The sequence below is a fragment of the Galleria mellonella genome, unplaced genomic scaffold (genome assembly GCF_026898425.1).
Source record: "Galleria mellonella isolate WM207_F2 unplaced genomic scaffold, CSIRO_AGI_GalMel_v1 utg778, whole genome shotgun sequence".
Taxonomy (NCBI): Eukaryota; Metazoa; Arthropoda; class Insecta; order Lepidoptera; family Pyralidae; genus Galleria; species Galleria mellonella.
The window spans coordinates 1,828,944-1,855,875 of NW_026442150.1; the positions used below are offsets into that span (position 1 = coordinate 1,828,944).

The window sequence follows — 26,932 nt, forward strand, 5'->3', positions numbered from 1 at the left end:
GGCCAGTAAAATCAGGATTCAAGGAATACAAATAGATCTATTTTAAGTATTATTTATTTGAAAACTGTATCTAATTCATTCAACACTATAATTATTAGCTGCGTCATTAGTGTATCATAATGCATCGTACATTGTTCGGTCCATATTTACAGAGTATGTTGTGTTAACATTTCTAGGAGTAATATTAAAACAACAGTCTAATTGGATGTTTAATTATCAATAATTTAGAATATCATAAGTGATTAATATCATTGAAATCACGCGTAAAGTATATATTTTGTTTTGTTGGGGTTCAGCGTCAATGCACGTACTGTCCTATAACTTCAGCTCCCTCTAAGTCGTCCCTTATGAATTCCATTTGCACCATTTCTGTTTCATCAATATCCTCAACCACTTCTGGAGTCTCTTCAGAATACTGTGCGTGGCGGTTTTTCATGTGCATCTTAAAGTTGGCTTGATGGGCAAACGCTTTATTACAAACGGTACAAACGAACTTTTTCTCGCCCGTATGTAAAATTGAATGAGTGTTTAAGTTGCTTTTCTTTGAGAATTTCTTTCCGCACACAGAACAGACAAATTTCTTATCACCGTTGTGTTTAACCATGTGCAATTTGACATCGTAAGGCCCAAAGAACTTATCACCGCATACCTCGCATTTCACGTTCTTCTCTCGTAAATGTACCCTCCTCATGTGCCTTGACATAATACTCTCTTGCGGATAAACCTTCGGGCAATAGGGGCACTTTATTTTTAACTCCTCGACGCCGTGAACGTTGGCCAAGTGCAGCTTTTTAAAGTACGGACTCTTGAAGGTCTCTGGACAGTGTGGACACGTGGACAAGTTCACCAAGTGTATATTCTTTTCATGGAGTATCTTCTTGGAGAGTGTCGCTAAATTAATGCCGCAATAGTCGCACGTGTAACCGCCTTGTCTGTGATAGTAACGGTTGTGCATCTTCAAATGGTTCTCGCCTTGAAAACTTGTGCCGCATACGTCGCATATATAATCGTGCGACAAATGGTGCTTGTTGGCGTGCCGAAGAAGGTATTCGAAGAAAACGAATTTCGTGTCACACGTGGGACACGTGGGTTGATCTTTGTCCAGTTTGAACGGCAACAAACAGTTGGGAACGCTCACATCGTATTCAGCGTCGTGAGCTATAATCAAATGGTGTATTAGCTCTTCCAAATTAGTAACACCTTTGCGACAAAGCTTGCAAGTAACGTCTGTTACGTCGATTTTCACTGCGGCGTCTTTGTTCCTGTTGTTTTTAGTCCGATCGTGCACTACGAGTTCTAGGTTTGCGAATTGGTGTACATTGGCGGTATGCTCGCGGAGTAACTGTGGATCTTTTATAGGTTCGGTACAATAGAAACACCTATATTTCCCTTTGTACCAGAGGAATGGCGTCACATTGCTGTACTGTAGCACGTACTCGATATTTCGGCATTTTATCATAAACTTACGCGCCATTTCCATTTTCTTATATTTGTCCTCCACTGTGTTAAATTTTGCACCTGCAAACAAATTGGCAGTTTTTACTTGTCAAATTTCCTCTTTCTTGTTTCTTTTTTTTTCTGTGACGTTCTGTTTTTAAATAATTCAGAAAAGTCGCAGTATATTGTCTAATAAGTTACTGTAATATATATACATATATATGCCGTGTGGTCCCGGCATAGAATGGGCCACCTCTTCCTTTCTCGTGGGTGTCATATGACGCGACTAAGTGGAGACAGCAGCGTCCCTCTTAAAACATCATCAAGGCTTAACTACGGTTGGCAAACCGCCTGCCAAACATGGCAATTACTAGCAAAACCCTCGCATTAAGGAGAAGCCTATGTCCAGCAGTGGATCATTAAATTAGTCAGACTTTATCGGTTTATTATTATGAATAACTTTGAGTACATAGGAAGAAGTCAAGAAGTCAAGAACTGTCTTGACTATAAATTTGTATTTCAAGTATTTAGTAGTAAAGGTGGATAATATATAGCAATATTTATTTATTAGTACAGATATGTGTACATGACAATATATAGATATTATAATATGATAATATATATATATATATTGCATTTACAATATCTATACATATATTGACTCAATAACAGGTAAATAACTTTTAGTTATTCAATATATGACATCGGAAAGATCCCGTAATGAATATAGATATCCGACTGGTATGGGCGATATCGCAATGGGTAATGGTCAATATCCAGGAGGACCCAATATATAGATATCGGATATTACCGATATCTATATATTGAGAAATTGAATCTACAAGGCAACGGTAACAAAAAAAAAGACAAAATTTTGCAATTAACATACTTAATATATTCGATGTTAATACAAAAAAATCATTCTAAAATTAAATTATAAATAGTTCGACATGTAATGCACGATTTACATCAAATGGCAGCGTGACGGGCGCATCGAAGCCTACCAGCTTTTGTGGCAATCGGCTGGTCACATAGCTCAAAGAACTGTTAACCAATGGAACCAGGTTCTTGAGACGCCACCTCATATGGGTAAACACAGTGTAGGACTACTCCCTCACTAGATGGAGTGACAACCTCAAATGCATTGCAGGGAGTCAGCGGATGCAGGTGGCTCGGGATCGTTCTTTATAGCAGTCTACGGGAGATGTTCAGTCTACTCTGTTCATCAGTGGACGGATAATGGCTGGGATGATGATGCATACTTTAGATACACAGATTTCATATCGACCTGCATTTATTTACATAATTTTTTTTTTATTATAAAAATGGATATTTCTGGGATTACAAACAAAAGATTGCTTTTCTGTGTCATACTTACGTATATATATATATTATATTTTCATTTTTATGTATCATTGTTCTATATGACAGGACAGGCAGAATGGTTTTTATAATTATTATTTGAAATGAAACACAGAGTAACAGAGGAGCGTCCATATGTAATCTTTTATTTTCAAAATGTGTTGCCATCCACAACTGCAATTTTCGACTAAATGACACAGGGATGCCATATATGCAACAATTATATTGAAGAAAAATTGCAAAAGATCAACGACTGGGACATAACTATTGTTGTTATACTCGACTTTGTAAATTTGCTTAACTCTATGTATTATTAGTATTTATGTAGTAAATCTATATGTATATATTGGCTCAATAACGATATTCGGAGATGTCTGCTATCAAATTCACTGTTTCAATTTTTGCCAACTTGTCCCTTACGCTCTCTACATACATGTGAATATTAATAAAATGAACAAAAATAATTTTTTCCAAATGTATATACAATTTTACTGTGCATTAAAGTTGAAATAAATAAGTATATAAAATTAATTTACAAATTACAATACAGAATGGTGTGCCAATAAATTACTAATAAGGTAAAATCATTATCAGATCAATTTGTTATTTCGACTGGTTTATATACAATAATATTTAAATTAACTTTCGCCCGTGACTTCGCGTGACCGGGATATATTTACTGAGAGGGAGCTAATAAATAGCCTAAAATTCTTCTCCATTTATAGTAATTGGTTAAGCCAATAAGGCGCAAAACAATCTCACTTTCAGATTTATAACATTAGTTGAAGATAAGAATGGGTAACATCGAATCTTTACACTTTATACATAAAAACTAAAAATTGAGCATTTGGCGCCAATTAAAATGACAGAAGCAATAACAAGTCATTTGACGTTTACACGAAGGATGTTGGATTTATCTCTACCAATGCCTTATATCGTGAGAGATCCCTAATTCTTAATCTTCATCGATGCTTTAAACCGTGGGGCAATGCCAATTCCAAACTACGATCACAGTGCCGCTTGGAGGTGACCGTACCTTTTGTGCATATCCATATGAGAATGCAGATTGCTTTTCCTTAGGAAAGCTTTACCGCATACAGCGCAAACAAACTTCCTGTCGCCCTCGTGTTTCACCATGTGCATTCTCAGCAAATAATTATCAAAAAACCGCTCGTTACAAACAGAACATGGCACGTTCTTTTCCCTCAAATGCGTCCGCCTTATGTGATCTTTCATGAAGGAGTTTCTCGTAAACATCTTCTCGCAGTAACTGCACTTGTGTCCGATATCGTGGACCTTTATCAGGTGCTTTTGTTTGTGGTACTGAGATGGAAACTTGTCTGGACATTTCGGGCATTTGTAGTCCTTAGCGTTATGTTTCCTAGCCCTATGCCGGGCGAGGCACCATTGATTCTTGTACTGTATACCGCATACATTGCATTCGCACGCACCCGTATGCGTGTACGATATGTGAACGTTTAAATTTGCCACGTTCCGGAAGCAACGTCCGCAGAAATCACATATTCTATTATTGTTACTATGTTCCGCGTTCATGTGACGCAACAGTATACCGAAGTATCGGAACACTTTGTCGGGACACAGCGGGCACGGCATACTGTCTTTGATGACCTTAAATGGTTCCAAACAGCCGGTCACAGCTTTATCGTAATTGGCCTTGTGTTCGGATATCAAATGGTCTATGAGAGAGTCCAATTCAGACATCGACTGGCAGCATAGTTTGCAAGCAAGCGAGGCTATATCAATTTTGACGCTAACCCTTTCGCCTTTACATTTTCTCATAGATTTAGACTTAAGATCACAAACGGGATGCTCCGTCATTGTGTGCTCTCTTAATTCTTCGAATTCAATAAACTTCTTTGAACAATAAAAACATGTGTATTTGGAGAAAAACTTGAAAGGCACAGCCGTGGACATATTGAGAACGCACTGAATGTTTTGTCGTATCTGCAAAATGTTCTGCTTCTTCTTGGGCTCCAGGTTATGTTCCGAGACGAATGCGGTACTGTCTTGCAGTTCTATTTGCGGAGTCTTCACCTTACACTTACTTATGTGTTGCGATAAACCTTGTGAAGAGCGGAATTCTTTTGCGCAAAATGAGCATTTTAGAGTACCGTCATCTTGAGTGTGTTCTAATCGTATGTGCTTTTGTAGAAGTGTGAGTGACACAAACTTCATGTTACATTTCTTGCATCTCCGGAAGTGCACTGTATTTTGATGCGTGCGCAATAGGTAATAAGTTTCGAAGTTCTGCGCGCATTGGTCGCAAGGGTAACCTCCTTGGCGATGGTAGTTCCTTAAGTGTAACGCCATATCCCTTTTCTTGTTGAAAGTCGCACCGCAGTCGTCGCAAATGAAACTGTTCTGCGGGTGCATAACGTTCACGTGGTTAACCAGATATCCAAAATAGCTAAACTGCTCATCACAGTACATACAGCGCAAATCTACTAGCTTGTACTCTTGGAAGGGTATATCGACTGTTCTGTCGTATTCCAATTTATGTTTTCCAATCAGATGGTCAACTATTTCTTTTAGACTATCAAATGGTTCATTGCATATTTCGCATACAATTTCAGATATGTCGAGTTTTATCTCAATGTGATTTCCTTTGATGATTTTCAAGGAGTAATCCTTAGTGGTGCAGTGTCCGTGTGCTTTGGTATGCTTTTTAAAATCCTGGTACTGAGTGTACGTCTTAGCGCAGTGGAAACAGAGAAATTTCCCGCGCCATTTGAATGGCATTATCGTCGTGTTGTTGAACAGTATTTTCAAGTTTTTCCGCCTTCTCTCAGAGGCACACGCTTCGTAAGGCCCAGGCGCATATTCATCTGAAAACAAATTATTCTTGCTATAATGGCACCATATCACTGCATTACTTTTTTACTTATCTATTTGTATAACAATTAGATTTGCGTTTGGGGATTAGAATTTTTAACATGCGACGCCATGTGGGCCCTAAGGTTTTTCTTCCAGAGGAATTTCTTGCCACAAATATCACAATGAAAATTCCGTTCGCCTGTGTGTTTTACGGTGTGCGTTCTCAAATGTTGTACGTCGAAAAATTTCTCGAAACAGATGGCGCATTGCACGTTTTTCTCCTTCAGATGTGTACGCCTAACGTGATTCACCATGTGAGAGTTCTTGGTGAACAATTTGCTGCAGTGTGAACATTTGTGACCTGTACCATGAGCATTAATCATATGCCTTTGCATCCAATATAGAGACGTAAATCTCTTAAGACATTGCGAACACTCGGATGTCCTGTAGCCGTGGACTCGACCGCAATGAGTGTGTAAGGCGTGATTTGTTGTAAATTCGTGATCACAAAGATTACACTTGTAATTGTTAATTCTGTGACTTCGCGAGATATGGGCTCTTAAACTGGGATCAGTCCTAAACGACCTGCCACAGTGTACACAAATAATTCTATTGTCCGCGTGACCCCTGCTAACATGTTTTAAGAGCGTACCAAAGTATCTGTATACTTGTTCACAAAAAGGACACGAGAAACTATCTTTTAGTAAAGTAAAAGGTTGCATGTTGTTATCGACCGATTTTATATACTGTGCTTTGTGTTCCACAATAATATGATCTATTAGCGCATCTAAATCTTGCATTGTTTCCATGCACATCTTACAAGATAAAGACGCCACATCAACTTTGATTCTAATACCGTCTTCTCTGTTGCGCAGCCTAAAACACTTGAGTTTCGTATCACAAATTGGATGTTCTGTAATTGTGTGTTCTTTGAGTTCATCGCATTCAATAAAATCTTTTGGACAATAAAAACATCGGAATCTGTTCATGAAAAATTTAAAGGGCATTGCCGTGGACATGTTTAGAATACACGCGATATTATTTCGGATTTCAGAGACGGTGGCTTTCTTTTCGTTGGCTTCTACAGTTATACATTCGTCTACAGTTTTAGAATTGTCGTTAATAGTACATTTCGCCGCGTGGTTTAGGAACGCCAATTTAGTACTTAGCGTTTTGAGACAGAACCCGCACTGTAAGACCCCGTCAGAAATGTGTTCAAGTTTCATATGTTTAAGCCTTTTGCTGTTAGTAGAGAACGTTTCAAAGCAAATATTACAGGTTGATGTGTGCGAATGTGATTTGTGTTTCAATAAGGCAGCATTAGATGAAAATTGTGCAGTACATTTTGTACATTGATACTGTTTCCGATGATGCGTCCTTAAATGCGACTCCAAGTCTCTTTTCTTATTAAATTTCTGATTACATTCGTAACATATAAAACAGTTGGTAGGGTGCGTATTATTAACGTGAGTGATAAGTTTACTAAAGTATTTGAATTTCTCATCGCACAATAAACATTTTAAATCTACTAATCTATAAGTGGATATTATCAACTCGACTTCTTTGTTGTAAGGCAGTTTATGTTTGGAGATCAAATGAACGACTATTTCGTCGAAAGTATTAAAAAACTCATTGCATAGTTTACAAGTGATATCAGAAACATCGATTTTCACTTCGGTGTCACTGGTGCGAACTAGTCTAAGAGCTCGATCTCTGTCTGAACAGAAGCCGTGAGTTTTTGTATGTGCCCTTAAATCCCCGTAAGCAACCAAGTCTTCGCCGCAGTAAAAGCACATGTACTTTCCCCTCCATTTAAAAGGCACCATTGAGGTGTTGTTGAATAATGTTTGCAGATTCTGCCGCCTTAGTTTATTGGCGTTCTGTAATTTTCCCGGTCCATTCTTATCTGAAAAGATGGAAACCAGATTTGTAGTTTCAGGATACTGCGAATCCTTAATATAATATCTGCAAATATTATTCTGAATTGGATGCAGGTACTCAAAATTATTAAATCAATAGGAGTATTCGATGCTATTGAAATTGTTACTATTAATTCATATCGGCCATTGACTGCCCACTGTTGAACATAGACCTACCCCATAAGGGGGTAGTATTAATGATTATGAATAATCATGATAATTTCATCCTATTTTCATTCATTTGCGAATATAAATTTTTGATGATATTTATTGCGGCCCCTTTGAGCGGTTTTCTCGTTGACCGCTAAGACGTTCTACAGACAAAACTAACAAACTGTGATAAAACAAATGAGTAGGATGAAGGCCGAAAGATAAGACGGATATAATTTTGATACGACAAATTTGCCTTTTTATTTTAATATTTTTGACAACCAAATTCCGACGCACGACCCTCTGACCTTAGACCTTTCTATATTTAAGAATATTTGTGTTGTGAATACAATTACAATATATCTCTGAGGTTAATTGTGTATCTTTAAACATTAAATTAATGGCTGTCATCATACTTTTAAATTTCTTGAATATATTTTATATATTATTTTATACGACATGATTATTTAAAGAGCATACTAGAAGAAAAAATAGAGAGCAAAAGAGGAAGAGGAGGCTCGAAAAATAACTACATTGGACAGACAAAGGAAACATTAGGCGTCAAGTCGTTGAGGGAGGTCAAAAATTTGGTCTAGAATAGAGCTGGCTGGAAGAGAATGAATTAATTATTTGCTACGACAAGAGCAAACTTTTAAATAAAAAAAAAAAAATAAAAAAATCCTAGACTATGAATATCCCACTGTTAGACAAGTGACGACTACTTCGAATTACTAGTCATTGGCCAATATCATATGTATTAAACATTTATTAGATCTTTTTCATAAAATCACTCTCATTATGAGTATCATTCAGGAATTCAAAATTCGGGGATGCTCGACTAGTTTCGAACACGATTGGAGCTCTTAGGCCGCAAACATATTATTGGACGCATCTCTTAGTTGCGGCTAATGGACGCGATCCGTTCAGTATATTTATATTAGACTGTGCAAACTAGCAGTCGTCAATGGAGGATCTAACCTTGGATCTTTCTTGGACGATGGAATATCGGATGAGAATCTAGCGCACTAGATATTTCGCGCATAAATAAGCATATCAATTAAAGAGAGATAGGGACGTAGAGATAGAGATAAACAAACGTGAATTCTCATCAGTTGCATCCATCATGAATTATCATCATGTCCTCATACCAACCCCGAATACAGTACGAGTTTTTATTTTCTATATTACGTGCATCAACGATTGGAATAGAAAAAAAAATACTCGCATATAAATTAATAAACTTATACAAAGTTGGGTAAAAAATAAAGAAATGTGACTGTTTTCTTTAAAATTATTAATATATTTATATATAATCTTAGTTTACGTATTGGAATATGAGATCAATGATTTTATAGTCTAAAAAGCATATAAATACATTTAGTGACATATCACTAACTTAATAATTGTATTGAATGCAAATTCTTATTATGTCTAGCCATGTGCGTTCGTAGACTCTTTCTCCAGAAGAATCTTTCCCCGCAAATGTCACAGTGAAAATTCTTTTCACCGCTGTGTTTCACCATATGCCGCCTCAACAGTATATTGTTGAAGAATTTCATATTACAAATGGAACATTCCACATTTTTCTCCTTCAAATGTGTCCGTCTTATGTGATCTCGCATGAAAGAGTTTCGTGTGAAGAGTTTACCGCAATATGTACATTTGTGTCCTGAATCGTGGGCTTCGATCAAATGTTTCTGTCTCAGATATTGCGTTGCAAACGCTTCAGGGCATTTTGGACATTTGGCCGCTTTCACTCCGTGCGCTTTCGCCATATGCATGTACAGTCTTGAAGGAATATTACACTCAGCACCGCAAATGTTACATTTGAAGCGCCCATCTCTGTGGTGTCTCCAAATGTGAACACGCAGATTCTGATCGCGTCTGAAAGTCTGGCCGCAGTATACACAAATAATATTGTTGTTTGTATGTTTTTTATTCATGTGTTTTAGTAAAGTCCCAAAGAATCGAAACACTTCCCCGGGACAATGCGGGCATTCCATATGGTCTTTGATCAATCTAAACGGTTGCAGACAGGTCGTAATAGACTTATCATAGTTAGCCTCATGTTTCAACATTAAATGGTCCAGTAACTTTTCCAAATCACTCATGGATTCGAAGCAAATTTTACAAGTGAGTGAAGATACATCGATTTTCACGCAAGCCACTGACTCCCTGCACTTCCTGATGCATTTCTGTTTCATATCGCATACCGGGTGTTCCATAACTGTGTGCTCTCTCATGGAATCAGAGTCAGGGAAATCTTTGGAGCAGTAGAAACAATTAAATTTGTTCTTGTAAAAATTAAATGGTATTGCTGTGGACATGTTTATGACTATGAGAATGTTTTCACGGATTTGCTTGACACTAGGTCGTTTCACTTTATCCTCGTAGTTATCATCAAGGTCCATAACATCGTAGCCCTCTTTTTTAATTGTAAATTCGAACAAATCTGCCTCGCCTTTGCATTTTCTAGCGTGCATTTTTAGACCATGCTTTGTGTGGAATTCCTTGTAACAATTATCACACTGCAGAGACCCGTCATCTGGATGTTCTAACTCTATATGCTTTTGTTTTAAAGCAGCTGACGGTAACTTCAATTGACATATATTACATCTAGTCAAATGCCTGTTATTTCTATGTTTGCGCAAGATATTTAAAGAGCTGAATGTTTGTGGGCACATTTCACACTGATAACCACCTTCTCGATGGTAATTCTTCATGTGGGAGAACAGATCTCTCTTTTTGTTAAACTTCTGATTACATTTGTCACAAATTAGACAGTTTTTGGGGTGATTATTATTCACGTGTGATACTAAGTAACCGAAGTACGAAAATTTCTCACCGCACGCCAAACAAGCCAAGTCCACCAATCTGTACTCTTCTATAGCCATGTCCACGGCTTTGTCGTATTCTAACTTATGTTTAATGTACAAATGGTTTAAAATCTCATCGAATGAAGGGAAAGATTCGTTGCAGATCTCACAAGTAATTTCCGAGACGTCCAATTTTATTTCCATGTTTTGACCACCTTTCAAAACTTTTAGGGAATGATCTTTAGTAGAACAGCTCCCGTGCGATTTCGTGTGTTTCCTCAATTCTGTGTATTCGGCGATATCTTTGCTGCAGTAGAAGCAGAGATACTTTCCTCGCCATTTGAATGGTAGTATGCTTGTGTTGTTAAACACAATTTGTAGATTTTTCCTTCTGCGCATCGAAGACGATTCGCAGCCCTTGTATTTCCGCAGTTTTAGATCTGCAAATGAAAGTCCAACTGTAAATGTACCCTTATTATTTTAAACTACAGATTTCAAAGAAATATCTAATTTTCTAATAATCACAGTTATTGAATAGGGTACATTTAAAGTCTTTAAAGCTACCTATATATATATATATATATATATATATATATATATATATATATATATATATATATTATAAGAGGAGGGCGTTGATATTCGCGACAGTTTTATACTTCTGCGGATATCATCGTTTTTCAATAATATTGTAACCATTGTTTTTCTTCCAAATAAAAAATTGTTATTATTATAATAAAAGACGGCCCTAAAATATCATTGTCAAATCATTTAAATTAAAAGTGATATACATCTGAAGTTAAATTACAGAATATTATTTGTGGCCACTTATATTGTTTATAGTTTTTATATTAATATTTACCAAATTCAAAAAAGATACATCTTGCTACTTGTTCCCTTTTGGGTCCCCTTCATGACCCTTTGTTTTACTATATCTCTTTTTATTAATATACATATATTTCCAATATTCTTGGTTTAAAAATATATACACATATGTTTTAATGAACAACAGTAATAAAACTGCATATTTTCTGTAACAAATGTAATTAACATATTAGGCATTTACAGCATCCGGATGATGCACTCGCATATGTAGTTTTAAACTATTATTCTGAATGAACGCCTGACTGCAAACTGAACAGACGAATCTCTTATCGTTATTATGTATACGCATATGATCTCTCAGAGTTTGCTTTCTCGCGTAAGACTTCGAACACACATCACATTGATGCACCCTCTCACCAAAATGTTTAACCATATGCTTTTGAACGTGTGTCCTCGAAAAAAATTTCTGTTCGCACATGGAGCATGAAAAATTCTTCTCCCTCATATGAACCTCTTTTAAATGGACCTTCATCTTGCTCATTATTTGGAATGTCTTTCCGCAAACTGGACAACTAAATTCGGGCACTTCGACGTTGTGGGATATATTGTGATGCCGTTTCCTTTGAGTATAATTAGGAAATGTTTCGGTACAGAAGTAACATTTCAGCAATTTGTCTTTATTGTGGACTTTCGAGTCATGTGTATTTTTCTGGGTCAAAGAATCGAAAGTGAGCGAGCACAAATCGCAGCGGAAACCCGATCCGTGACTTAGAGAGTGACATCGCAGTCTGTCCTGACTCAAAAACGATTTGCCACATAACTCGCAAATATAGTTTCCGTAATGTTTGTTCATATGTTGGTTCAGCTTGATAAAGTATTGGAAGTCTTCCTGGCAAACTGGGCATTGAAATGTATCTTTATTTAACTTGTAAGGTATCAACCCGTATCCGCAATCTTCAGTAAACGCCTTCTTGTGAACTAGCTTTAAATGATCAATTAATTTATCTATATCAGCATGATTGGCATTACATATATCACAAGATAGTAGTGTAACATCAACTTTGACTTTTTCATCTCTCCTCAGGTAAGAAACAGCAGCTTTTATATTAGGCTTTTCGTGTCCATTTTTAGTATGTTCTTTTAATACTTGAGGATCTTTAAATGCTCTGTGGCAGTAGAAACACAGGTAGTTGTGTCTATGCCATTTGAATGGTAGGACTGTGGAAGTTTCTAGAATGATTATAGCATTTCTCTTCATAAGGCGATTGCGTTTGGTAGATGATATAGTGGACTTAGATGCCGTGGTCGCTCTCTCACCTAAAAAGAGAGATTGAGTTTGTAATTGACGATTGTAGTTCTTCGGCGTTCTTAGTTTAGTTAATCGGTGGATTCGATATTGAAGTGTCATTATCATTAAGACGAAATAAAATGTAAGCAGATAGTTCTTTTGCTGAACGAAGATGAATGTAAATTGTATTGAAGCATTAATGATATAACTGGCTCAATATAACGGTACAGTGGAGTAGAAATCTAAAATTATTTCTCCAAAATTAGTGAACCTTCAGTTTAGCCCCACTGTCGAATTTGCGTCTTTTTTTTAAATTCAGATTTATGGTTTTTTTTTACCATCACGATACATTCTCGGAAGAATTTCTAAAAATCCATTTTAATTTTTGCTGTCCTAATCCGAAATTTAATTTTTTTATGACTCTTGATTCTTTTATGGACAATAGAGTGGCATAATTTAGTTTTTTTTTAGTAACAGATTACGAATCTATGGTATCAACACCACCAAAGGTGAGTAATGCAATGGTAAAATTAAAAATAATAAAAAAAAAAAAAATATCGCTCTTATTCATAAAAACGTGAAAACTATTTAAGCTATTAAACTGTTTTGTTCCTTTCTTTTATTTCCAGTTTTAAAAAAGTGACTAGACAGTTCAACAGCTAAAATAGGTTTATAGTAGTTTTAAGTTTTTTGGGGTATATTTAAAAGAAGTTGAACAAGTCAAAGAAAAAGAAGAAGCCCACATTAGTGGCATTTGAAATCAGGAAGATGAATATGACGTTGGAGGAAGATTATGACCTCTGCTTACCCTCAAAGGACAAACAGTGTTAGTTCATAATAATAATATTGGCAAAACTGATTTAAGCTCAAGCAAAGCTGGCATTGAGTGGCAATGCTCTAAATTTAAAAGGCACAATGCCCTACCTTAAAATGAAAGACCCCAAGAAAATTAGATACGCTTTTTCGAAGTCAATTATGGCTTCTGCCCTACTAAAAAGTTCTTTTGCCCTATATTAAACTTGGCCATAGCTAGGCCATGCGTAGATCATATACTCCAGATTGGACTTTTATTCTTCGTATTTTGTCGCTGTCTTTCAAATTAAGAAATTAAAACAAAAGAAAAAGACAAAACATTTCAATAACTAAAATACGTTTATTAGAGGTTTAATGCAAGGACACGTGTTACGTTACTTGTTACATTACGTGTGCGTGACACGTGAAGAAAGAAGCGGTTACGGACCTGCCGCTTTCGGTCCAGGACCTCTTTGAGCTAGCTCATCTGTGGCACAGTTATCATAAGAAATCTACTGTGATCCCTTATCCATTGGATCTATTGTGGACATCTTATCCATTGTTTAGTGACAGAATAGCCATAATCTATATTCAAATAGACTTGGTTACACGCTCTTCTATATTGTCACTTTATTTTTATTAGACGTTTTATTATTCCAATGCTGAGTTTGGAATGTTGTTATCTGCTGAGGAGAACCCGCAACAAATTCAATAGTTTATTTGAAGACATAAAGTGTTTGGTGCTGCAGCGTCCCTCTTAAAACATTTTTTTTAACACAGGGGGCAAACGAGCATGCGGCTCACCTGATAGTAAGTGATTATCGCCGCCCATGATTACCCACAATAACAAAGGCTGATGTACTGCCTGCCTTTTAAAAAGGAATATGCTCTTTTCTTGAAGGTTATGATGTCGTATCAGTTCGGAAATACTGCTGGTGGAAGTTGATTCTAAAGAGTGGTTGTGCATGGAAGAAAGATCTCCAAAGACTAACTGTGGTTGCCAATCTACCTGCCAAGCATGACAACTACTGCCAAACCTTCCCAAGGGGGAAGCTTATGATCAGCAGTGGACGCTTAAAGGGTGATATGATGATGATGATGATGATAAAGTGTTTTGTGAATAGAAATAATCTAAAAGTGGGTTTATAAGCAATTTGACGTTTAAGGAGGATTGATTTTGAGTCCTATAACGCGGAGCAGCAATCAGTGGTTTACGTTTTCAGTTTATCTACTCTCAGTTAGAACTTGATGCTTTACTACAAAAAGATCTTGTCTAAAATAAGACTTCCTGGCTCATTTTCCACTCTAGTCACTGTTTCTTTCCGTTCATTTCTTTTATTGGCATTTTTCCTTTTTGCCTCTCGCCATTTTTTTCTCTGTTGCTCAGCTTCTTCCAGTGACATATGCGGTAATTCATTTCTTTTTTAAATTGATTCTTTCTAAATTTCTTTTACAGTGGGCAACATATTCATTGAGCTGTTCATTTTTTAACCTCTCTGTATCTTCTATTTTTTTTCCGCGCTAGTAAGCGATCTTTTAATACCTAAAAGAGTTAAATATTTTTACTGAGTTAACGGAAAATACACGTTGTGCTTCATTTTACATGAGAATCATCAAGTCTGATCCCAACTAGTTTTAGTTTCAAAGTTTTTGAACCTGATACATTGGGATTGACTCTGAGGCGCCGTTTAGTTAAACCTATTTTTTAACTTGATATTTTAATTCGATTATTTTGCGAATTACCATTTTATGGGCAGAATTATAAAAACATTACTTAAATCATTTAAAAACTTATTTCATATTGGTCCTTGTTTTCAAAATCTATATGAAATAAGTTGCTCTCTTCAGTGCCCACAAAATAGCCCAGTACCCATATCAGGATCAGGCGCGAAGCTTTCTGCTGTGATCAAAGGCATGTCTAAAAGTACATAATGATCGTAAATACGCCAGTGATTCTTTTATAAAAGAGAAAAGATTGTTAGTAAGAAGGGCTACCGGGTACATTAATGCATTGCGCACAGTCGACCGCGTCCACATGCACGCCCACGCACGGAGGTCCACTCATAACGCACATTGCTTGAGTACCTCTGTCCCATTCGTGTTTCAACTGTGAAGCGGTTGTGTGTTTGCATGGCTGTGTTTCGGTTTGAAGGGTGGGATATGGCGTGAATTTACTGGGTACAAAGGAATAACACCTGAGTCCTCAGAAATGGCAACGCATGGGGGTATCATGGGCGAAACAGTATACTCTGTTGTCCATGGTTACTACTCATGTCTATAGGGTGAGGGCTTGGTGATTTTGTAAGACAGATATTAACATAGACTCTAATCCCTCGCAAAGATCGACAGAAAAAAGGGATTGTTAGCAATGGAGTTTGATAGCCCCATTGCTAGCAATATGCCTATATCCCACCCTTCAAACCGAAACACAACCATGCAAACACAACTGCTTCACCGTTGAAACACGAATGGGACAGAGATACCCAAGCAATCGACTTTTGTACAAAAGCAAATTAAATCACTTTTTATTGATAGCTTGTTTCACATTATTTCAACTTAATAATATTTTTAACTTTATTTTAACCTTTGTGAGGAGAAAAAAAAACCTGGCCTGACCTACTTTCGTTCTCACTTATCATCCCTCACTGGTTACAATTCCATTAAAAAAAGAAATGTCAGACACTAACTGCTTAAAAAAAAAAATAGAGATTCGTATTAGCGGATCTAAGACACTCGGCAGTATGTATAGCCAAGTCTAAAGAAAAAGGAACCGACGATGCAGTAGCTGAGTGTAATAATTATATGAACCATTTCAAGCTACTTTTTATCTCGTCACAATCTGAAACTTATTTAACCTAAATACATGAAAAAGACTTTCAGCGGGTGCTATTTACAATAGTGCCGGCTTGGCCCTTTGGGCCTAAACATAGTGACGCGCTGGCGGCAGCCTGCGCAGTTGAGGCTCGGGTAGAGAATCTTAACTCGAGACCCGCATCTATAACCCCGTAACGGGTTGTGGATTAACCACTTGACATGATGAAAAAGAGAACTTATGGTGGAGGGATGGGTGGGCAGTAGCAATACCCTCTTAAAACATAATTTTGTGGCAAAAGTATAATTTACTGGCAAAATTATTATCCCTCATTATGGGACAGTTAACGACGGATACAATACATGACAAAATGCATATTTCCTCTTATTCCTGTCTACGATCGACTGGTAAGACAACGCCATCTGGTGTTAAGTCCACCATTTACGAGTACACTGTGTTAGTTTATTGAAGACTAGCGGCCCGTCCCGGCGTCGCATGGGTGGACATTTTTGACATTTCCCTTCACTGCTCCGCTCCTATTGATCGTAGCGTGATAAAAAGTATACTATAACCTGCCCAGGAGTATGAAGAATAATTGTACCAAGTTTCGTTAAAATCCGTCGAGTAGTTTTTGTTTCTATAACGAACATACAGACAGACAGACAGACAAAAATTTTACTGATTGCATTTCTGGCATCAGTATCGATCACTAATCACCGCCTGGTAGTTATTTTGGAAATATATTTAATATACAGAAATGACCTCTCTACAGATTTATTATAAGTATAGATTAATAAAATAAACAATTATCCGGATTCGTATCCATTTTAGACATCGCCAGCACAAGAGTCCATTTTTTAAGCTATCACTACCTTAAGTGTTCTTGGGTTTCTATTTTGTCATTGTCTCCTTTAAATTAATGGACATAAATCAATTAGTTCTTTTTTTTTTTATATAAACAATATATTCTATTAAAATAGAGTCAAGTTTAAAAAAATAAGAAATAAATTTAAAATTAACGGAAATGTATATTTTTATATATTTTTTTTTTCTTAATCTTCTCCTAACTGTTAAATCTATGCTAACTTAAATATAATAATATAGATATGTATAAATGTGAATTTATTGAAATAATTAGGATTTGCAATACAAACTAAGTTTTATGTATTTATTATGTGACTGTAAAATAAGTCACAGATCGGAAGTCACGTACACCTACCTATTGATAGTTTAAAACTTTTTAAAATATAAATATTTTCTATTAAAATATAGTCAATGAAAAAAACAATCTAATTTTACCGAAAGGTGTCATTCATTTCTGAAATTGCCCACACTCATACACGATTTGGATTGTCATACAAGCTGACGGTCTGCCTGATGGCAAGTGGCACCGAACGCCTACAGTTACTAGAACCGTGAAACCCTCATGCAGTGCCCTTTCTAAGAACTATTAATCATGCCCGAGTACCCTGTAATTTCACTCCAGCAGAGACGATTTTGCCATGTAGACAACTTTAGTACAAAGTTTCTTTCTAATACCCAGTAACTTCACTGGCATAGCTCGCTCTTCAAACCGAAACACACTCTATGCTAGAAGCTGTCCTTGAAGAAAGACATGGACAAAAATGTCTATACATACGTCTTTATAGTCTCGTTCTAATATTATCGTACCATTTACTGTCTCACTATTTTACCATATCACTTGTTAGCTGATAACAATTATATTGTTTAATTCCACTTATACCGTATGCAGATGTCGACACTGAAAAGTGGTCGTATTCGCAATCTGGGCGTCGACTCTGAACGGCGAACAGTAGGCTCCGAGAAGCAATCATTCAATTGCCTGATGGTGCCTCGTTTAGAGGCGAAACACGTGTCACAATATGTGCGTGGACTGAATAACGGTCAGAAATTGATAACTGAAGAGAGATCATAGAACTTCTAGTACTAATAGTAGTCCATCTTCGAGTGTTAAAGTTGTATGCATACTAATGGTAGCGGAATTAAACAAAATAATCGACTAACCAGCATACACCATAGACTAAGGAGAGTTGCGTATGAGGTAGACAGAATATACCATAGACAAAATAATGGCGGAATTAAACATCTAACTGTTAAATCTATGCTAACTTAAATATAATAAAATAGATATGTATATTTCCTGTTACATAATGTTGACTGTAATATTAAAATAAAAAAAATATATTATTTATTTATTTATTTTAATAAGTCACACATATATTAGAATTATATTAGATTTTATATATAGTTTAAAAAACATGTGTACGTAACATGATTAACGTTTAGAGAAAACATTTAAATTTCGAAAGGTGGGAAGCATAATTAGTAAATAGCTACTATGTACTACGTATATATATATATATATTCCATTGTTTCTGCCTACCCTAATGGGAGACAGGCGTGACAGATATGTATGTATGTATATATATATATATATATATATATATATATATATATATATGATTTTCCTTCTCTTTTATTATATATAATTAATAATTTGCATTAAACGAAACTTATAACACGGTATCTAATAGATCATAAAACTATCATCATATAAGAAATTTACAAAACAGCCAACCGAAACAAACTAAACCAGTTAACACTAGTAATTATTGGGACAAGGGTCAAAAAATGATGTCGAATCATTAACAAATGTAAGGTCTTATTTTTAAATACACATTCGGAACTTAACACGATGAAAAAGCTTTCACGACACGACTGAAGTGACCCACGACGTGGTGCAATCCACGTCGAAACGTCGGCAGTAAAGAAGCAGGTATGTAGGTACTATTTACCTGATCCTCGGGGCGGCGGATGGTTTTTTTTTTATTGGTAGAAAATGGAATAGTAACCCCACCTGCGCTAACAGGATACGCTGGCGGGGCACCAGTGAAGGGTGATCGATGAGGATGAAAACAGGCCAATTAGCCCATCATGATGAATTCATCAGGAATTAATCATAATAGTTTCCAGGGGGAATCGCGAGGAGGTCGACCTGGTTGGGTATATTGCTAGCAATGGGATTCTCAATCTCCATTACTAACAATCCCTCTCCCCCCGGCGGCGGATGGTTAGGGCCATCCAAAGCTCACCAGGTAGGAAAAGGATCGTGTAAACGGTGTGCAGCATATACCCTGCACACATGAGAAGAGCTACCCTTTGGTCGATCTCTGGCGGTGTCATGGCAGATTACGAAAGGGCTCCCACGGCACTGTCGTTAAGTGACTAGGAGGTATATCGTCAGGTCGTTTAGCCGGTAGGAGTCCGACAGTACCCACACGGGCCCTAACCTGTGTAGGTAGGGGGGAAAAGGGATTGTTAGTAATGGAGACTAAGAATCCCATTGCTAGCAATATATCCAAACGGGTCGACCTCCTCGCGGTTCCCCCTGGAAACTATCATAGTTAATTCCTGATGAATTCATCATGATGGGCTAACTGGCCTGTTTTCATCTTCATCGATCACCCTTGACTGGTGCCCCGCCAGCGTATCCCATTAGCGCAGGCGGGGTTACCACGCCATTTTCATCCAATAAAAAAAACCTGTGTAGGATTGCATGATGCATTTTTCCTGACGTTAAAAACTATTTACCTATAAACGCTTTTTCATCGAGTTAAGTCCCGATTGTGTATTTAAAAATATGTGTAAACAACGCGAAAGTTTAAAACTAAATATAAGGTCGCCTGAAAGAGATTGCTATTTAGCAATAAGGCCGGCCATTGTTGCCTCTTTAACTTGTTTTTATGTAATTTAGTATTAACTCTGTTTGTGAAAACATTGTTAAAAGAATTACACCTGGTAAGCAGATTAATTATGGGATATGGCAGTGAATTTACAGGGCACAGAGGTATATCACCTGAGTCCTCAGGAATGGCAACGCATGGGAGATATCATGAGCGACACAATATACTCTGTTATGTCCATGGTACTGCTCATGTCTATAGGCGACGGTTACCACTTTCCATCAGGTGGACCGTCTGCTTGTTTACCATTCTAAGTTGCATAAAAAAAAAAAATATATATATATATATATATATATATATATATATATATATATATATATATATATATATATATATATATATACAACTCTAGAACTTTCGGCATCTTTTAAAAATCTATGTAACAGAAAATATTATTATCAAACTCTTTAAAATGCCCGGATTGTGATCATTCATATATTAAAACTCTGAAAATTTAGAAATCAAAATTTGAAGTTAGTGACATTGCTGGAAAAATTGAAAATTTTGACAATTGGCGAGTGTCAATGACAATATTAATGAACTTGGACTAGCGATAATTCGCAAACTATAAGATATAATTTTTGCCCGTATGGCTCCGGCATAGAACGGGACACCCCTTCCTTTCCTGTGCGTGTCGTAAGAGATGACTAGGGGAACTTGAGGAATGGGCAGTGGGTGTTCGTTTTAAAACATCATCAAGACCTAAGTGCGACTTCCAAGCCGCCTGTCAAGCGAGACAACTATTAGGTAAACCTCCCTTATGGGGAGACTTATGTTCAGCAATGAACGGTTAACGATTGATATGACGAAGGTATAATTTTTAAGTATGCTTACAATATATCTAGTTAGGTCGACCTCCACGTGGTACCCCCTGGAAACCATCGTGAACAATTCTCGTTGAATTCGTCATGATGGGTTAACTGACCTGCTTCATTCTCACCTATCATTCTTCACTGGTGCCCCGCCACACATGAAAATATATATATCTAGTTGGGGGGAAAGGGATTGTTAGTAACGGAGACTGAGAATCCCATTGCTACCAATATACCCAACCAGGTCGACCTACTCGCAGTTCCCCCTGGAAACTATCATGGTTAATTCCTGATGAATTTATCATGATGGGCTAACTGACCTGTTTTCGTTCTCATCTATCACCCTTCACTGGTGCTCCGCCAGCGTATCCCGTTAGCGCAGGCGGAGTTACCATACCATTTTCACCCATCAAAAAAAAAATCTAGTTATAGTTTTCTTGATTATTAAAAATTCAAACATCTTGCTTCATTCACAATGAAGTTACAGTGGGGTCAAAAGCGATGCGAGTCGCTTGGAAAGGAATGGTACGGTTGTTCTCAACTTGGCGGTGGCACTACCGTGCCCCCCGATCTACTACAATTTTTTTTTTTGTTATTTTATGAAACAAACTACATGTTTAAGAATAAATAAATTCTCCGAAAAAACAAAACTTACAGTAACATGATCACAAGGCAGGCTTTTCAAAGACAATATGTTTATTTATAAATCAAGACCTACCTTTGATTACGGCTTTGGACGACCTGGGCTTCTCCTCCACTTGGGAGATCTTCGCCTTCTTCTCCGGCTTCACAGCTGTGGCATTCTTCTTTGGTCGGCCGCGTTTGTTCTTCACTGGCAGTGTTGTGACTGTGATGCCTTCGGAGACGGTAGCCTCTGGATTCTCAGCTGATTTCAGGAATTCGTCTGGAAGGAATTTATTTCTAATATATTTATATGTTTTTGGATGATACGACTGAATGAATCGGTTTGAAAGGTGGGATATAGCGTGAATTTACTGGATACAGAGGAATAACACCCGAGTCCTCAGGAATGACAACGCATGGGGAGTATCATGGGCGAGACAGTATACTCTATTATGTCCATGGTACTGCTCATGTTTATAGGCGACGATTACCACTTTCCATCAGGTGGGCCGTCAGCATGTTTGCCATTCTAAGTTGTATAAAAAAAAACTAACACCCTTGTTCATAAAAATGTGTCATAAACTTATTTCAGCTATTGAACTATTCTGACTCTTTCTTTCGCGCTAAATTCCCAGTTTGAATGTTATTATTTAAAAGGCTTTTATAATCATGTTTATATTAAATAAATTATTGCCGTATAAAGGGATTATTAGCAATACGGACTACCAGGCCCATTGCTAGCAATATACCCTGTCATGTCGACCTCCACGTGGTTTCTTCTGGAAATCATCGTGCTGAACTAACTAACTGACCTAACTTTTCATTTTCACCTATCATCCCTCACTGGTATCCCGCCAGCGAATACCCTTTTTTTTATTGGGTGATAATGGAATGGTAACCCCGTCTACACTATCTGTATATACTGGCAGGGCACCAGTGATGATAGGTGACGATGAAAGCAGGTCAGTAAGCCCATTGTGACGAATTCCACTAGAATTAGCCACGATGGTTTCCAGGGGGAACCACGTGGAGGTCGACCTGATAGGGTGTATTGCTGGTAATGGGTCAGTTAGACCCCATTACTAACAATTGGCCACCATTTGGTTACCATTTCATTATCATACATTACACAAAAAAAACCCTCTCATGCAGGATTCAGTAGATCTGTCGTCATCACCTTAATTTTCCATTTTTGGAAAAGACAAATTAATCACTCACCATCTCCGAGCTCCATGTCATCCTCCAGGTACTCTATTTCCGCTTCGTCATTCGTTTCCGCTTCTACACCCTCCGCCTTCATTTGTGTTTGATATATAAGAACTAAAACAAAAATAAAAATACCAATTACAGCATCTTTTTTATACCACTGATGTGGCAAACAAGCATACAGCCCACCTGACGGCAAGCGGTTACCGTAGCCTATGAACGCTTGCAATACCAGGAGTATCACGCGCGCGTTGTCGACCCTGAAGAAACCTTAACTTTTTGAAGAATCCCATACTGCAGTCAAGGGAAAAACTCGGCGGTGGGCTCATTTCACAGCCTGAGCGTTCGCGGAAGAGAATCCCTTTGAAATCGTACGCGATCGTTTAGGTTCAAGCGTGTGAGGATGTATTTCCTGTTGATGACGAGAGTTGTGATGATAAAAGGTGGCTGTGGGCATCATTTCAAATAATTTCTCAAAACACAATCCGTTACGCAGGGGGAGGCAAAGTCTCGCCTTAGACTAGAGGGTACGATACCGCCTGGGAAGTTGGGATCATCGACTATTCTCATAGCTCGTCTTTAAACGCAGTGAAGAGGCCCAAGCTGGTATCCAGGAGCCTCGATCCACAGGTCATTGTACCTTTTTTTTATACAATTTAGAATGGCAGACAAGCTGATGGTCTACCTGATGGAAAGTAGTAACCGTCGCCTATAGACATTAGCAGTACCATGGATATAACAGAGTTTACTGTTTCGCCCATGACACCCCCTTCCGTTGCCATTCTTGAGGACTCCAGGTGTTATTCCTCTGTACTCTGTAAATTCACTGCCATATCCCACTCTTCAAACCGGGGGGAAAGGGATTGTCAGTAATGGGTTATAACAGCCTCATTGCTCATTTATCACGCGGTTTCTCCTGGAAACCATCGTGGTTATTTCCTATTGAATTCTTCACGCTGGATCAACTGACCTACCTTCATTTTCACCTACCATCCCTCACTGGTGCCCCGCCAGCGTATTCCGATAGTGCAGGCGGGGTTACCATTTCATTTTCACCCATTTAAAAAAAAACCTTCAAACCTTCTAACCTTCACGTTAGAAACACGAATTGGACAGAGGCGCCCAAGCAAAGGTGAGAACAGTACTCCATAAGGGGGTCTTTGAGAGTTGGTAGTCATACAATTTGTAGCGGAATTAAACAAAATTTTTTGTATCAAATAACCAGTGATATGGACCTCCGCAAAGTAACACCTAGTTCAGTAAATACTTACCTTTTGGCCTAAACTCGCCCCTGCCAATCATATCAATGAATTTCTTCTCCGAGTCCATCACCTGTTTCTTGAAGTTGCATGCGTCTCGGAGTCGAGTGATGCATACCTCGCATATGAGCCGGTTGGGTCCGTTGGGACCCTCATTGTGCTGTGATATCTGGACACACAGAATTCTAAGTTAGTTTGTGTCTGTAACTTCATACTGCTGACCAGGATATATTCCTTGATTGGGATAAAAAAGTAGCTATGTAGTCCACTTCATATACTTAGTATCATCATCATCATATCAGCCATTAACTGTCCACTGCTGGACATAGACCTTCCTCTAAGAGTTTTGTCAGTAGTTGCCACACTTGGCAGGCAGGTTGGTTAACAGCAGTTGGACTTTAGTGCTGTTTTAAGAGGGATGTTGCTGCTGCTGCTGCTCATTCCTCGACCATTAAGCCTATCCTTGCTCAGTGCTGCCCTGCCAGAGTATACCGTTAGTACAGGAGGTAACCCTGCCTCCCTTATCATCTATAAAAAAATTAATGTGGGACTACCGTGTTATAAAAGAAATGTTGCCATACTTGCAGGCGGATAGTCTACAGTTGCCCATCCCTTACTCTCACTTAGTTACCTCTTATGACACCCATGGGAAAGGAAGTGGTAGCCTATTTTATGTCGGGGCTACATGGCCAATGTAGTTCATGATATGATCAAAAGAGAATCTACTACATACAACAGTTGACTGCATTATGGCCACTCTTTTGTGCTTTTTTATGTTACACTTTAAGGATCTGACATTTTAAGGTGAAGAAACATGTCACAGTAACTACTATTCCACAATGTTATTACTCTGAAGGCAATGTTTAGAAGTTTGGTGTCTGTAAACTGTTATAAAAAGTAATCAAAGTCCTTGACTGCACTAATACAAATAGGAGGGACTTATGGTCACATTGCATTGAATGTCTGAATTTTTTTTTATTTGATGATAATGGAATGGTTATCCCACTTGCGCTAAGGATATACACTGGCGGGGCATCAGTAAGGGATGATAGGTGAGAATGAAAAGGCAGAATTTTATTTTAATGGGCGATAATGGAATGGTAACCCCACCCGTGCTATCGATATACACCGGAGGGGTACCAGTGAAGGATAATAGGTGAGGATGAAGCAGGTCCGTTAGCGCATTGTGACGAATTCAATAAGAATTGTTCATGATGGTTTCCAGGGGGAACCACGTGGAGATTGACCTAATAGGGCAAATTGCTAACAATGGGGCTATTAAACTCCATTGCTAACAATCCCTTTCCCCCCTGAAAAGGCAGGTTAGTTAGCCCATCATGATAAATACACCTGGAATTCAGCATGATGGTTTCCAGAGGGGACCACATGAACGTCAACCTTATGAGGCATATTGCTAGTAATGGGAGTGAGTCTGCATTACTAACAATCCCTTCCCCCTAATGTCTGGATGTTAGGTTTGTCATGTAAATTTGTCAGGGACATCTTTACCCACAGATATATATATATATATATTTGGCATTTAGGATTTTAATTTTCATTGCTAGCAATATACTCTATCAGGTCGACCTGCATGGTTCCTCCTGGAAACCATCATGATTAATTATTGTCAAATTATTCACACTGAGCCAACTGACTTGCTTTCAGCCTCAACTATCATTTCTCAATGGTGCCCTGCCAGTGTATACCAATAGTGCAGGGAGGAAAAGGGATTGTTAATAATGGGATTAGCAGCCTTAAATGTGAAAAAGACTCTATTTTCCATGCTTAGCCTCTCATATGGGTCGTTGTGCATAGATTAGCAGCCTTATTACTAGCAAAATTAGGTCGACCTCCACGCAGTTCCTGGATTGTAATGGATTCATTAGTGAATTTGTCACAATAGGCTAACTGACCTAATTCATCTTCACCTATCACCCGTCACCAGTGTCCCGCCAGTTTATAAGGATAGCGCAGGCGGGGTAACCATTCCATTATCATCCATTAAAACTTATAGCGCAGGTAGAGTTTCCATTTCATTATTATCCAATAAAAAATATATATTTAGGTAGTTATAGATAATAAAACAAAATATAATATTATGTACAAGATTAATTCAGTCAGTGGATAACTTTAAGGGTAGTTGGAGTTAGGATGTATGAATAGAGGCACTATTAAAAAGCCTACAATTTTTTTTTTACAATGGAATTGAGTTTGGGAAAACTTCGACTTTGTCGATGTCATGATTCCCCCTCTTAATAAGTCCCAGAAATGTTCAAGTCCCTATAATTCGGAAACGGGGCGGTGCATGAAAAAATATATGACCGAAGTCGATCCTCTCGAGGAACCCTATCCGCGATCCGGCCGGCTTTATATATACTTAATATTTAACTATTAACTTTTAATAATAATATATAACCTGCCTTATATTACTCGTTAATAATGTATTTTTCTATTGGTAAATGCGTTTTTAAAATCAGTAGAATCATTTTCGAGTAAATCCATTACAATTTTTTTTTCTTTGAGTATAGACAAAAAAATAAATGATGAAATCTATATTTCATTATCTTTAATTTTGTATTTATTTACTCACGCTAATATCGAAACATTCCAATAACATATCGGCATAAACTTCATTTTCATTCATCCAAGAGTACTCCGTCCCCAAATCTTTGTAACAACCTTCGGATAAACAGCACCGGCAGAGTCCTGGGCTCTCTTTCACAATTATTTCGTCAAATTCCATTTTTGTACAGTGATTAAACACTATTTACATTAATAAATATGGGTTGAGTTAAATATTTCATTGATTTTACATTGTGTAGCATCTATAAGGTTTTATGAAATTCGCCATTTTGTTTTCTGTTTTCAAATTAAGAACCGTAGAAAGATAATGTCAGATGGTACTATTTTTAATCTGTGTTTACTTTTTTTTAATATAGGATTTGTTCAAAGATATCGAATATATAATATATATCGTATATTTAGTCATTTCCAACAAATAAAATGTTTTTAAAAAATTTATACCACGAAA

General features: G+C 37.4%; 1 protein-coding gene across 1 annotated transcript; it reads right to left on the minus strand.

Annotated features, from left to right (window-relative positions):
* Positions 1-36: 36 nt before the first annotated feature.
* On the minus strand, positions 37-26,775 carry LOC113510074 (uncharacterized). The gene is given in 8 exon segments (XM_052901262.1): positions 37-1,518; positions 3,870-5,665; positions 5,761-7,497; positions 9,096-10,959; positions 21,531-21,716; positions 22,655-22,756; positions 23,914-24,070; positions 26,492-26,775. Coding segments are annotated over 8 exon segments (7,215 nt in total). The 5' UTR covers positions 26,645-26,775; the 3' UTR covers positions 37-298.
* Between the last annotated feature and the right edge of the window lie 157 nt (positions 26,776-26,932).